At 34.1% G+C, this 15,616-nt stretch overlaps 1 protein-coding gene across 1 annotated transcript in view; it reads left to right on the top strand.

The window, feature by feature from the left end:
* The window catches only part of DACH2 (dachshund family transcription factor 2), a 927,084-nt gene that overhangs the window by 894,091 nt on the left and 17,377 nt on the right, over positions 1–15,616 (top strand). The window contains exons 8-9 of the mRNA XM_027608947.1: positions 9,899–10,047; positions 10,173–10,320. Coding sequence (XP_027464748.1) covers positions 9,899–10,047; positions 10,173–10,320 — 297 coding nt within the window. The remainder of the gene's footprint in view (positions 1–9,898; positions 10,048–10,172; positions 10,321–15,616) is intronic.

Below are 15,616 nucleotides of genomic sequence, written 5' to 3'. Positions count from 1 at the left end.
ATGGACATCTTGGCTCTTTCCACAGTTTGGCTATTGTGGACATTGCTGCCAGAATACCCACTTTCCACCTTTTTTGAATACAGGGAAATAATATCTAAGGATTGATGCATAGAACTGTGATTTTCCTTATTAAACAATTGCTTATGTTAAATCGTACTTGGAAAAGAATTTTGTTTTTATCTGTGTAGACTCACATTTTTAACTATAGTTTCCTGATTCTATGTTTACAAATAGGTCCCATTATACACTTCTTTTCAGTGAAATGTAAATTGATATTTAGAATCCCTAGATCTATAGAAGAGGCTAGTTGATGTGTCTTTAATTTCATGCAATTCTTTTTTTATTTATTTTTTGATGTAATGTTCTATGATTCATTATTTGCATATAACACCCAGTGCTCATTGCAATACGTGCCCTCCTTAATACAGTTCTTAAAGCTGTGAAGATATATACTTAAATTTAGTTATAATTTTGAAGTGATTTATTAAAATTGTACAGGCTAGTTTAAAAAGATATTGTGATAGGAGGCAATATTAATCATCTTTAAATATAGCAAACTTTGACCTTTATATAGTCCAGTGGTTTCTCAAGCTGTGGTCCCCAAACCAGCAACATCAACTATCAATTGGGCACTTAGAAGTTCTAGTAGCCAGGTCCTACCCTAGGCCTACTGAATCAGAAACTTTAGGAATTGGGAAGTTTTTAAAAAACATCTTCAGGACATTCTGATACATGATAAGGTTTAAGAACTATTGCTGTTATAGTGCTAGATACTAGTATCTTGTTCCCTTGTGCCTTCCACCAAACCACTCTAGTCAGATATGCTAAGTCAAAACAAAACAAAACAAAACAACAACAGCAGCAGTGATTTTAAAGTTAGCACCTGAATTTCCAGGTCAGAACAATAAATTTCTCTTCCTTATTTGTGCCAGATTAAGAAGAGAGGTTTCTTCTCTAGTTGATTGAAAGGCTTGCACATTTCCTGGCAGAGAAACAAAATGAGAAATCTGCTTTACAGCCTCTGCAATCAGCCAGATGACTGAACCCTTAGTAAGGGTAAAAGTAGGATTATATTGAAACCCTGAGGCCATTTTAAAGTTAAGTCAACATAATTAAACATTATCACCTGGAAAAGTCAGCTAATTGATGGAAATGTGTGCCCTCCCCACAATCTTTCCTAAACACATCTCTTTAAAACATCAGCTTCCTAAAAGAAAAGAAAACAAAACAAAACAAAAAACATCAGCTTCCCTCCCACTTTACTTCTATGCCCACTTTTGCTTCTTGTTTGTCAATTTCTGATGCAGAGTGTTACATTATTATTCCCCATTCAGTTAATGTTATCTCTGCAGCCTTTTTCACAGAAGTAGCCAAGGTGGTTTTCTGGAGAAGGGATTTGTACATGCCTCTGGTACTGTTTAGTTTTTTATATTAGAAATCTTTGTCTGTCTTGCAGTGTTCAGGGCAAATTTTGGTCTATGTATAAAATTTCTTTCCATTCTGGATCCTTACCTTTTTATTTTTTTTTCTAAATTTCTAGGCTCTAGTAAATATAGATCTACTTTAAAAAAATCAGTCAATTTTGCTTTATCTTTGATGCAGTAATACATCATCTCAAAGATGATGGGAAAGTATGTGTGTGAGTCAGAAAGAGTTATATTTTACTATTTTTTTGTTCAAAGGACTATGATATGTAGACAAGTTCAATAAATATACAATAGGCATGTTATGACAACTATATCAACTATTTTTCAAAATTGCAAAATTCTAGTTTGTCCCATTATCTGTATAGTAATCATTGATTTTATTGAAAAGGCTAAGATTTGACCAGAAACTCTGTACCTCTACCCCTTTCTTCCTTCCTCTGACCATATACTTATAAAAAATATTTTTAAATTACATATTCATGTACAATCTTGTCTTTTTGAATAGAAAGAATGGAATCAATCTGATGACTGGAAATCTTACCTCAAGTTTTAAGGTTACCAGTATGCATATCCAAAGTCATTATAAGTGTTGTAAACCCAGGATAGTTACAATTGTAGATACTGAGAGGACACTAGTAAGAAAAATTTTGAAAAGACAAAGTTCCCACTTTCAAGAAGAGTATATTGTAGTGAGATAAAATACATAACAAAAATAGTAAACAAATAAGTTACATTATGTATTATTGGTGATAAATTTTCTAGGAAAAAAGAAAACATGTTAAGTGAGTAAAAATAAGGGTACATGTTGCAATATTAAGTAGGATGTTGTGGTGAGCACTGTGTATTGTGTTAAGACTGATGAATCACAGACCCCTACCACTGAAACAAATAATACATTATATGTTAATAATAAAAAAAAAGAAATACAAAACTAAAGAAAGTTAAATAGGATGTTCAGTATAGATTTCAATAATAAGGTGCCATTTGAGCAAAGAACTAAATTTGGGGACCCAAAATTAAATGCATGAGAACTATAAAACAAACATTGTAAATTATTGTGTTAGTTCTAAATCACAAGCTTATTAAATTCTTTATTAGAAGTTCAGTGCAGAAAGATGCCAGTAGCACACACTCCCACCCCCTCAATTCTGACAGTCAAAAATGTCTCTAGCCATTACAAAATGTCCTTTGGACTGCAAAGTTACCCCCAGTTGAGAAACACTGACCTTGACTTATGAAGTCTCCTCAGACCTTTGATAACTGAAAAACTAATATTGGCTTAATTGAGGGTGAAGCCAGGCTTATCCCATTACTACCTAAAAAAGAATCTTGCCACATGTTTTATGAGGTGTTAATGGATGCTTAGGTGGCCAAATATTTTACTATAGGCTCCTCTCCCACTCCTGGGAATGTTCAATTGCCATTTAATTTATTTAACATACAATTATTTTGCATTTCCTTTGGGTCAGGCATTGTTGTACAAACTTTACAAATAGTAGCTTATTAGTCTTTATAACAACCTTATGAGATAGGTATTATTATTATCTGAAATTTACAGATAAGGAAATTGAGGCAGAGAAAAATTAAGTAACTTTCCCAGGGCTAGCAAATCACAGAGCAGAGTTTCCAACCTACACAATCAGGCTTTGGCATCTTTTGATCTTCATTACTATGCTCTCAGCTGTCTAAATTAATATGTAACATATGCTTATATTTAGCACTAGCTTTTTAAAGGCTCTGAGTTGTTCTGCTTTAATAGATTTAGCAAATAAAAAAAAGAAAACATAATCCCCAGTGATATTTGAATCAAATAAACAAGAAATTATTATTATCATTAAAGATTTATTTATTTGTTTGAGGGAGAGAGAGCATGTGCATGCACAGGGGTGTAGGGGCAGAGGGAGAGGGAGAAAGAGAGTCTAAAGCAGATTCCCCGCTGAGTGAGGAACCTGACATGGGGCTGTGTCTCACGACCCTGAGATCATGACCTGAGCTGAAATTGACTGAGCCACCTAGGCACCCCAACAACAAATTATTTTTTTATTTTTTTAAAGATTTATTTATTTATTTATTTATTTGACAGAGAGACACACAGTGAGAGAAGGAACACAAGCAGGGGGAGTGGGAGAGGGAGAAGCAGGCTTCTCGCCGAGCAGAGAGCCCGATGTGGGGCTCGATCCCAGGACCCTGGGATCATGACCTGAACCGAAGGCAGACGCTTAATGACTGAGCCACCCAGGCGCCCCAACAAATTATTCATTTAGTATAACGATGTCCCATGGAGTATTTTGGACACACTTACATTGAAAAGTCATTTGCTGTTTATCAGAAATTCAAATTCACTAAACACTCTGTAATTTATCTGCTAACCCTTGCTTTAATTAAAACTGTTTATCGTTGTTTAACCCAGTTTTTTCAATGCTATTTTGATCAAGGCACCTTATTGGTATACCTAATATCTTGGGGAAATCCATGGGGTTTATTTTAATGATAGTGGGAACACTTTTCAGCTAGAGTGAATGGATTAGTTTAAATGCTTACTCCAGACTGCAGTGATCTCTCCTTTGAGAGGCACTTAATAACATATGTCACATGATTTCACACTTAATTGTCCACTTCTATAACTTGTTGACTTTTATTCAAGATGTGTCAGCTCCTTAACAGCAAAGACTGGGTATCATGCTTCTTCCAAACCTTCACTGGATATAATATTTGTTATCAGCATAATATTTTTTTCTGAAAGATGACTTATTTCTAATTCATAATTTATAAAGGAACCTGTTATGCCAAATTGCTAATCTAAGGATCCAGAGCAAAACAGGGCCATACTAGTTTTAGTAGTATTGTATCTCACTTTCTCAGGCTGGTGACCCTTCACCCTTTTGCTACTAGTTTTTGGTTTTCATTTGTCAGCACTATTTCTTTTTACATCTCCCTAAAGAAATGTAACAATTTGGGGATCAAGTTTTCTTTTCCACATTTGGTAAGGGCAACATTTGAGTCGTTGTTAACTCAGACCATGAACGCTTCCTTATATTCATGAAAGTCACATCATTACACAGTAGTTGGTCATTTTGTTGTTATTATTCCTCAGTTTGGAAGAGGGAAGCAGGTGTCTTGCTTGTGCCAAATGTAATATTGACAGCACCAACAAAAGAAAGTCTCTTGAACAGCAGTACATAGGGGAAAGCATTCAAATCAAATAGTGAAATATGATTTATTTGTAAAGAATAAAAACTGATGACTGATGGCAAGTGGCTGCACTTTCCTACTGCTAAATGAGTCAGTGGTGTTCATTTTCCAATCCTGTATTACAATCCTCAAAGCCCAGAGGAAAGAGGAAACACTGAACTCCATGAAAAAGTGGGAAAATAAGCACTGCGTTCATATAGAAAGTCTCTAGCAGTCTTGATTTTCATTTTTGGGGGACTTTTTCATTCTGAGCATTTCCATATGTTTATCTTTCTTATACAACTAAAGTTATTGTCAACCTTTCCATCTATTCATCTGGGCCCTAAAGAAGAAATCAAAATTAAGAGCTTGTTCTGCAAATGGATTTCCAAGTATAGCAACTATACTTACCAAGTATAGCAAGTTTAACAAACAGGCTCAATAAAAGCATTCTCCACTTCTCTACAATAAATGAAGAGGTTGCTCATATCCTCAGCTAGATTTAGCATTTGTCCTATCTTTATCTTTTAGCTTATACCATTGCATTTTGTGTGTTGATAAAGATTTTAATATACACATTTTGAACACCAGCCTTTTAAATCAAAGTGCTCAGTCAAAACCCTTTCTTCCTGGTTTACAAAGAGATGAATTTAACCGACAGTCTATGGTTCTAGTACTTGTCCATATTTAATTTCACTGCCAATTAGGATTTCTCAAGCCTCCTGAATAAATTCCTACATAACAGTGAATGTCTTTAAACTCTGAGCAAAATGTCGATGTCATTCAGATGTGAAGACCTATTACAAGATTGAAATAGATTTCTAATGCATTTATTATACATTTTTCATAGCATGTGATTTAAATCAGAAAAAAAATGACAAACGGTTTGACACTTTTCACTCATGTACACCAAAATATAATATGCTTCGACTAGCTTTTGGCTATTATGGACCTTAACATACAATGTGACCTTGGTCTGAAAAAGCATGTTTGGTTAGCACAGAAACTTAATCATAAGAAGTCATAAGTAGAATCCTTCTTCTTTACTGCCCTTTTCTAGGTCTAGGAAATTTATTGCTTGTGGGACAGATAGGATATGAACAATGGGCCAAATAGAGTCCAGGGTTATCTCATCTGTGTGAAAACTGCTGCTGAAAATCGATGTGACCTCTGCTACACTGTCATCCCAGTTCCCACCCTCTGTGTACTATTTGTCTTTTGGTAGAAGCTTAGATCTGTGTGCTGTCTCTATGTATCTCTCTTGGGCCAGATTATCAAAATGAATCATAGCCTGCATACCTCTTATATTTCGATTTATTTTCCTGGTGTTGACTAGGTCCGATGAAATATGATTCTTTTTGCATTTGATCCTCACTGCGGCAAGCAACACCTAATTCAACTGTGTCCATCTCTTTAAAGAAGAGTAATGCTATTTTGAAACTTCAATCTACTGTACAGCAACATTACAAACCATAGACCATGCAACCTGTCTTCATAGTCAATAGTAATGTTCCTTTCAGCCCATTCAATGGCATTTACTTCATCTCCAAATAGAAGACTTCTGGGAATTTTAATGTAGTTTTAATTTTGTTTTATGCACACCGAAAATATTGCTTTCGTTTTGGGTACCTTGTTTGTAGAATACCCCTCAGATTCTTACCAGTGAGATTACTTGTGTATAGAGTGATATATAACAAATAATCCATTAATTTTAAGAACTCTGCCCTGATACAAAATGTTTATTCAGGGGAAACATTATATTACCTCTGAATCAGCAGGATGTCAATGTTCTAACTTTGTAGCAGTTCATTTTGTAAAAATAGATCTTCCAGGCTACATAAATTCATACTTTAAGATTTATAAACATCAATACAAAGGTGTAAAACCTCCCCACTTATTATCAATAAATCAGTATTCTATACATTTGTCATGTGCAGAAAACAAAATACTAGCTAAATACAGACTTCAAACAATATAAATAGGACATAATATTGCTTGGTTAGGTGTTAAGAAATGTGCTTTATAAGCATTAGAGATGATGCCTAAAATATTTTAGAATTTAGGGGTTTTTTTAGAATTTAGTTTTTTAATGACATATTTCAAATGTTCCAACTTTGTAATTAAAATAGATCATAGAATTTCTGATAATGTGTTCATTCCCACTGGAATACTTCACCTCTTCCAAAAATACCACTGGCAAAGAAGAAAGGAAGGAAGGAAGGAAGGAAAGAAGGAAGGAGGGAAGGAAGGAAAAAGTTTAGGGTTAATTTTACAAGGGAATTGTACAAAACACATGCATCATGCGTTTATACTCAAAATTTTTTTTAAATTTTTTTAAAGATTTTATTTATTTATTTATTTGACAGAGAGAGAGAGAGAGAGAGAGAGAGATAGTGAGAGCAGGAACACAAGTAGGGGGAGTGGGAGATGGAGAAGCAGGCTTCCCGCCGAACAGGGAGCCCGATGCGGGGCTCAATCCCAGGACCTTGGGATCATGACCTGAGCCAAAGGCAGACGCTTAATGACTGAGCCACCCAGGCGCCCCTCAAAAATTGTTTTTAAAGTTTTATGAAAAAAACAATTCCTAAGAATACGTTCATTATAGCTTCTTGTGCTAAAAGAAAATTAACAGATTAATTTATACATTTTATTGAATTCTTTAAGACAAACAATGCTTTTTATAACATTTTGGATTCAAATAATATGAAACTGTTCATTCTATAAAATAATTGTTCAGCATTTTTTATCCATATAGATTTTGGAGAATTGGAATTTGTAAAAAAAAGAAATTGAAAATGGTGATCTTTATTAAAAACATTTTATGCTGTCCCATTAAAAATCTCACAGAAAGTTCTCACAATTCTATGCCAAAGCTTCCCATTCAGTAAATGGAGCATACCATTTGCTATGGAGCAAACCATGACTATGAAATCTGTGTGATTCAAGACTCTGCATACTACATGTATAGGCTGCTTGTAATTGAAAAATTAGCGCTAACTATATGATAAATCCATATTCCTATCCCTACTGGAACCAGAACCAATAGCTAAATTTTTGTGAAAATTAGTTAGGTCCAGATTCAAGCCTAGGTTTTTTTGTTTTTTTCTTGAATGACTCTCACAATATATAGGGTCACTGAAAAGTTTTTTGACTAAGGAGATGCATATTTTCAAACTTTGCTTGTGCCCAGTTACAGAAATGAAGAGACTCTAGTGAATAGAGTAATTTTGTTTGAGGTGCTATGCTTCACCCCATCACGCACTGCTGTTGAAGCCATTTAAGAATACCAGGGTTTGAAAGATAAAGATATAGTAAGATGAAGGGGCACCTGCACCCCAACATTCATAGCAGCAATGTCCACAATAGCCAAACTGTGGAAGGAGCTGAGATGCCCTTCAACAAATGAATGGATAAAGAAGTGGTACATATATACAATGGAATGTTACTCAACCATCAGGAAGGATGAATACTTACCATTTACATCGACATGGATGGAACTGGAGGTTATTATGCTAAGTGAAAAAGTCAATAAGAGAATGACAATTATCATATAGTTTCACTCATATGTGGAATATAAGAAACAGTGCAGAGGACCTTAAGGGAAGGGAGGGAAAACTGAATGGGAAGAAACCAGAGAGGGAGACAAACCATGAGAGACTCCTAATTATGGGAAAGAAATTGAGAATTGCTAAAGGGAGGTGGGTGGGAGGATAAGGTAACTCGGTGATGGGCACTAAGGAGGGCATGTGATGTGATGAGCACTGGGTGTTATACACAACTGATGATTTGTTGAACACTACATCTGAAACTAATGAAATGTTGGCTAATTAAAGTTAAACTAAAAAAAATTACCAGGTTTTGGGGGTGCCTGGGTACCTCAGTTAAGTATCCAACTCTTGATTCAGCTATGGTCATGATCTCAAGGTCGTGGGATTGAGCCCTCTGTTGGGCTCTGTGCTAGTTGGGAGTATGCTTGAGATTCTCTCTGTCACTCTTTCTTTGCCCCTTCCCTCCATTCTCTCTCTTTTTCAAATAAATAGATGAATTAAAAAAAAAAGAATACCAGGATTTGTTTTGCTACCTTCCAATATTATTTCTTTGTAGCAGTTTATTTTTACCTATGTCAAAAACGTCCCAGTTTATAATTGCAGGGAATAATTTGCTGTCTGGTTCATACATCTAACATAAAAAATGTCCAGTCAGAATTCAAGTACACAGTCAAGTAGTTAGCTTCTCAGTGTAAGAGATGATTATTTTGTAATTAGATATATCTGTTTAAAGCATCTTATTAAACAAAAATTCTATTGGTGTCTCTTTATCTGAAACTAAGAGAGAATCTTGTTAAAGTAATGAGAATGTGGGAGAAGATAATATAAAAATAAAAGGGCAGAAATGATACAACTTGTGTTTTTACACCACAGGTAATATTTTTTCATAAGTAGTATTCTTCAAAATAAAATTTAACATTGGAAATAATCTAAATGCCTGTCAGCTAGTGAATAATTAAACAAAAAGCAATGTATCCATGTAATGGAATACTTTTCAGCAATAAAAAGAAGAAACCACTGATACATGCTACCACATGGATGAAAGTCAAAAACATTATGCTAAGTAAAAGAAGCCAGACATAAAAGACCACATATTGTATCTATCTGTGTAAAATATCCAGAAAAGTTAGTCCTATAGAGGCAGAAAGTAGATTAGTTATTACCACGGACTGGAGGGTGGGAGAAGGACACTAACTGTAAATGGGCATGAGGGGTAATTTGAGGGTGATCAAGATGTTCTAAGATAGATTTGCGATGATGGTTGCACAACTCTGTAAATTTACTAAAAAACATTGAAATGTACACTTAAAATAGGTGAATTTTATTGTGTATGAATTATATTTTGATAAAGCTATTAAAGAATGGAGGTGATAGATGATAGATAGATGATAGAGAGATAGATAATTGATGATAAATGACAGATTTGAAAAGGAAAACAAACAGTGTATGCTTTACAAGGAGGGGATCTGACTAATTTATAGGTATTCATAAACATATCATAAATGTATTTCTCCAAGTCTCATGCCTCTTTAGCAATAAATGTTGTTTCATTTTTCACTGATTATTTACTGATACATTTATTTTAAGAAACTAGAAGCAGCTGGGGAATAACTATAACTTCCAATTAAGACTGTTCCATCATCTAGTTTTACAAACAAAATATTTATAGATGTTATTAGAGGTAAAGGAAACACAGTGAAAATTTTGACCTGTTAATTGTGAACATTCTGATATTAATTTTGTTTTTTCCAGAAGAAGTATCATTTCAAATTCCAATGATGAAGTCACCCTTGGACAAGATCCAACTGACTCCTGGGCAGGCATTGCCTCCTGGATTCCCTGGACCGTTCATTTTTGCTGATAGTCTGTCCTCCGTGGAGACTCTGTTGACCAACATTCAGGTCAACAATATTTCTATAAACAAAATAAATGTAATACAAGACATTAGCATCTACATTAATTATTTCAGATTTGAGAAACTAAAACAGATAAGATGAACTGCATGTCATTTGCTGTACTTTGACAGGGCCTACTGAAAGTGGCTTTGGATAATGCTCACATCCAGGAGAAGCAGATTCAACAAGAAAAAAAGGAACTGCGAATGGAGCTCTATAGAGAGAGAGAAATTAGAGAAAACCTTGAAAGACAGCTCGCAGTTGAGCTTCAAAGCAGAAGTAAGTTTAACAAGTTCAATTACAGAATAAATATTTTGTTGTAGATATTCTCAATAGTAGTAGAAATATTCTCAGGGATAGCTTGGAACTACTGAAAAAATGACAAGCTAAGAATCAAATACTGTGTGTAATCCACATAGTAAGATATTTATACTATTTCTCTTATAAAAGATAATGAAATAGATCTGGACTTCAGGCCACTTGCAGATTTGGAAAATATGAATATTCTTAGTTTTCTCACAATTTTATAAAATACCCTGGATATAAACAATCTAATAATTTCTTGTAGATGAAATGCTTAATCTTTGCCCAGAACAGTGCTAGATTCTGGGGATTTAAGATAAATAAAACTCAGTCCCTGTCCTGGAGAGATTTACATTTTAGAGGGCTAGCACAATCAACCAGTTAATTTCAAGACAAAGTGGAAAGAACAATGATGCGCAGTATTTATGTTTATATAGAGAATGGGTAGTTAGTTCAGCTTGGTGGGGGAGTGAATGATTGAGAAAAGGTTTCTGATGCTAATACTTGAATCTGAAGATCAGTAGGCTAAGAAAGGGCATGAGAGTATCTGAGTGATTTGGACATTCTAGATAGAGGTTTCAGTGAGCATAAATATGAAGGCAAGAAGCCTCATACATTGACAACTATAAAGTTTGTTATTACTGTGGCTCTGAATTTTATGAAGTGAACTGTGAGAGAGGATGGAGAAAGATGAGGGTAAAAGCTAAACTGTAAAAGACATTTTTAACCATGTAGAAGATTAGCTTGGATTTTGTCTTATAGGTGATGGGAAGTAGTCAAAGATAAGCAGGGGGATGATCTGGTCTGATTTAAATTAGACCACTTTGGTATTGGGAATAGATTAAAGAGGGCTTGGAGTAAGACTAAAAACAAGGAAATTATGTAAAATGAGTTTGCTCTTGGCAGTGGGGGTGAGGACTGAACTAAGATTCCATAAGTAAGGATGGAGACAAAAGAGAGAGAATGGAGAATTAATGTTCACAAATAGAATAACTTTCCAACCATGGGGAGACATGAGATTATGTACAGATATGGATAAAGAGACTAGTTCATATCAACACCAGAGAAAATTTAAAACTTCACTTCAGCTAATAATTTCCACCTTTTCGTTACATTTACCATAAATTACTAAACAGCAAGGAAAGTGATGATTGTGAATTTCAATCTCTTCTCTTCTCTGCTTACTTTTCTATGGAAGGGTCACTAAGTAAAAATTCAAAAAAATAATTAAAAGAGTGGGAAGGAGAGGCAAAGAAAGGGAGAGAAAATCCACAAGGTAGATAATGTCTCCTTAAACAAGGAAGAATAATTCCAGTTGAGTGAAATCCACTAACTTTTCATTATTTCAGAGTAGTATATTATATTCCAAAAATTTTGGCAAGTAATTGAAAACTTACTGTATATTTTCCTTAAGGCCTGGGAACCACTGTTAGTCTGGTTCAAAATATAAATTCAGTCATTGCATTTAAAAATAATTAAACCTGTTTAAAAAATAAAATCTTTTTTAAATTTAATTTAATTTTATTGTGTTATGTTAGTCACCATACAATACATCATTAGTTTTTGATGTAGTGATCCATGATTCATTGTTTTCGTATAACACTCAAAAATAAAATCTTAAAAAAATGGGGGGTACCTGGTTGGCTCAGTTGGTAGAACATGTGACTCCTGATCTCAAGGTTGTAAGTTCAAGCCATACATTGGTTGTAGAGTTTACATAAATAAACAAATAATAAAATCTTAAAAACAAAAGAATTAAACCTCTCCTTATCTTGCCAAAGTCATTAAATACTATTAAGCAAAAGCTAATTTGTCTTTTAGAGTTTAGAAAAAAATCATTTATTTCTGGGATTTGTTATACAAAATAGATTATTATGATTAGCAGTCATAAAAACATATTTTTAGTAAGATAATTTTTATACTAAAGAACCTAATAATCATATGTTAAATATAATAACATTCTGATTGACTTCTACATATCTACTACATAGAATAAAAATGGCTTCTAAGTTTTGTGCTCATACCGGTTTCTGTTTATTAACTTCTCATAGACTCTTCAGGTCTATCTTTATAATTATTATGACATCAATTGTCTTTTAAAGAGGACTAGACATGGTAGGGAGCCTGGGTGGCTCAGTTGGTTGAGCATCTGCCATTGGCTCAGGTTGTGATCCTGGGGTCCTGGGATCGAGCCCAGAGTTGGACTCCCTGCTCAGTGGAGAGCCTGCTTCAACCTCTTTCTCCCTCTCCCGCTGCCCCTCCCCCCATCTCAAGCTTTTACCCTCTCCCTTGCTTATGGCTCATGCTCTCCCCCCCTCATGCTTTCCACAACCCCTCTCATGCTCTCAAATAAATAAATAAAATCTTTAAGAAAAATAAAAATAAAAATGGCCTAGACATGGTAGATGCAGTATTTTATCTACTATCAAACTTATTCTGAAGTATTTGTATTTAATAAATGTAGCATATTATGATCTAATAATAATACCACTGCTACTACCATAACATATCCCATCATCACTACTACTATCATTACTGCCACTACTACTAGTACTACTACTACTGGCTAATGTGCTAAGCACTGTTTTTAACATTTATATACAATGACTAGCATAATTATAGGAACCTACTCTGTTAACCTCATTGAGTTAGAAAAAAATTATGTACTTCATCTCTATAAACCTCAGTATCCTCATCTATTCCAATAGTTGAACTGGATAATCACTTAAAATTCTTTCTAGTTCCCTAAATATCTCATATCCAGTATAACTAACTTTTTATGACAAAGGGTGAACTCTATCTGAAGTCATATGATTGAAAAGAAAGAGGGGGGACAAAGATACAATGTAGGGATCTGAAGGGGTACATGCACCCCGATGTTTATAGCAGCAATGTGCACAATAGCCAAACTATGGAAATAGCCAAGATGTCCATTGACAGATGAATGGATAAAGAAGATGTGGTATATATATATACAATGGAATATTATGCAGCCATCAGAAGGAATGAAATCTTGCCATTTGCAAGAGGGTATTATGCTGAGCAAAATAAGTCAGTCAGAGAAAGACATGTATCATATGATCTCACTGATATGAGGAATTCTTAATCTCAGGAAACAAACTGAGGGTTGCTGGAGTGGTGTGGGGTGAGAGGGATGGGGTGGCTGAGTGATAGACACTGGGGAGGGTATGTGCTATGGTGAGTGCTGTGAATTGTGTAAGACTGTTGAATCACAGACCTGTACCTCTGAAACAAATAATATATTATATGTTTAAAAAAAAAACAAAAGAATAAGATAGCAGGAGGGGAAGAATGAAGGGGGAAAATCGGAGGGGGACACCAACCATGAGAGATTATGGACTCTGAGAAACAAACTGAGGTTTCTAGAAGGGAGGCGGTTGGAGGGATGGGTTAGCCTGGTGATGGGTATTAAAGAGGGCACGTTCTGCATGGAGCACTGGGTGTTATATGCAAACAATGAATCATGGAGCACTATATCAAAAACTAATGATGTAATGTATGGTGATTAATATAACATAATAAAATTTAAAAAAAGAAAAAGAAAGAGGGGGAAATTGATGTTATGGTTAAAAGTAACAACTCTCCAAGTATATAGAAAGAATAGTAATTATATATATGTAAATATTATATAAAAAACATAGTTTTGTATATATATGTATATTTAGAATTCCTATTATTTTTTTTCCAATTAAAAAAGTAACTAGATATAGTCCCAGAAAAAATGCTCAGTACATAGTAGGTCCTAAATAAATGATAGTTATTTATTTATATAATTTAAAGTAATATGTTGATGCTGTGGGATTGTTGAGCACGACAGTCAAAAGAGAATTCTTGAGATGTTTTACAGTGCAACTTAGTAAGTTTATTTAAGTAGCATGGCGACAGGACCCATGGGCAGAAAGAGCTGTACTTTTTGCTGTATGAAGCTGGTGGTTATATGCTTAGTGCTCAAAGGAGAGGGATGTGCAGGGAGTATTACATCATAAATGTCTTCTTCAAATAACTACTCATAAAACTGCTTTCACAATATTTCTCTGGTGCTTATCATTCAGTTCATGGTAACTATCAGCGAGGTTTACAGGCAGTCATAAGGCCCTTTAAGAATGTAGCAATTAGGGCGCCAATGTATGGCTTGAACTTACAACCTTGAGATCAGGAGTCACATGTTCTACCAACTGAGCCAACCAGGTACCTACCATTTTTTTAAGATTTTATTTCCTTCCTTCCTTCTTTAAAAAAAAAAAGAATGTAGCAATTAGCACATAAGTGATCCTTATTGAAACAATGCAGGCTACTTAGGTCAGTTTTTTGAACTAAAGGTAGACATTTTTTTGCTTCTCTCCTCACTGTGACATTGTTTGTAATATATGTAATCATAAATTTCAAGGGAATCAACATATAGAATATTTTTGAGCCAATGATTTTACAGGAAGCAAAATTTTGTATTATTAAGGACATTAAGTTATACATTAATTTGAATAATATAGATTTCTGATTTAAATAATTTGTTAAATGCTTTATATGAATGGTGATAATTAGGTATAATTAAAATAGTAAAATATTTTTATGTTGAACCTCATTTAATAATCTTTCATCAAAAAATGACAGAACCCAAGAGTACCTGGATGGCTCAGTCAGCTAAGCATCAGATTCCTGGTTTTGGCTCAGGTCATGATCTTGTGGGTTGTGAGATAGATCCTGCACTGGGTCTCCACACTTAGTGGGGAGTCTTCCTGAAGATTCTCTCACTCTGCCCCTCTCCCCTCTCAAAATAAATAAATATTTTAAAAAGTAACAGAAACCATATTTTCTCAGTGTCTTTTTTTCAAGTTTTCCAATTTTGTTATTACCTCAGACTTCTTAATTTTTGTTTCACATAAACATAAATTTACCTGGGTAAATTATTCTTTTCAAGTTGCTGAAGGTCATTTATGTGAAAGACCTTGAACTGTGAAATAAATACAAATGAAACTTAAATTAGCATCATAAGTAGTTCAATAAAATATTTTAATTATATGTAAACACTTTTAACATGTTTAAAATGTCATAAAATTTTTAATTTTACGTGTTTCTTGAATGTTTTTCTATTGTCACAATGAAAATATTTCAATTTTTAAAAACTGATTCAGAAAGACTATGAAGATTGGTGTACTTAAAACCCTGCTATGAACCAATATATTGAAGGTGTCCAATAAGTCTATCTAAGAAATTATCAAATATTTAATGCTATCATTACAAGCATGTAGTTAAA

This window comes from Zalophus californianus, chromosome X (assembly GCF_009762305.2).
Source record: "Zalophus californianus isolate mZalCal1 chromosome X, mZalCal1.pri.v2, whole genome shotgun sequence".
Taxonomy (NCBI): domain Eukaryota; kingdom Metazoa; phylum Chordata; class Mammalia; order Carnivora; family Otariidae; genus Zalophus; species Zalophus californianus.
Note: the sequence above shows the minus strand (reverse complement) of the source record. Positions and strands in the feature narration are given on the sequence as shown.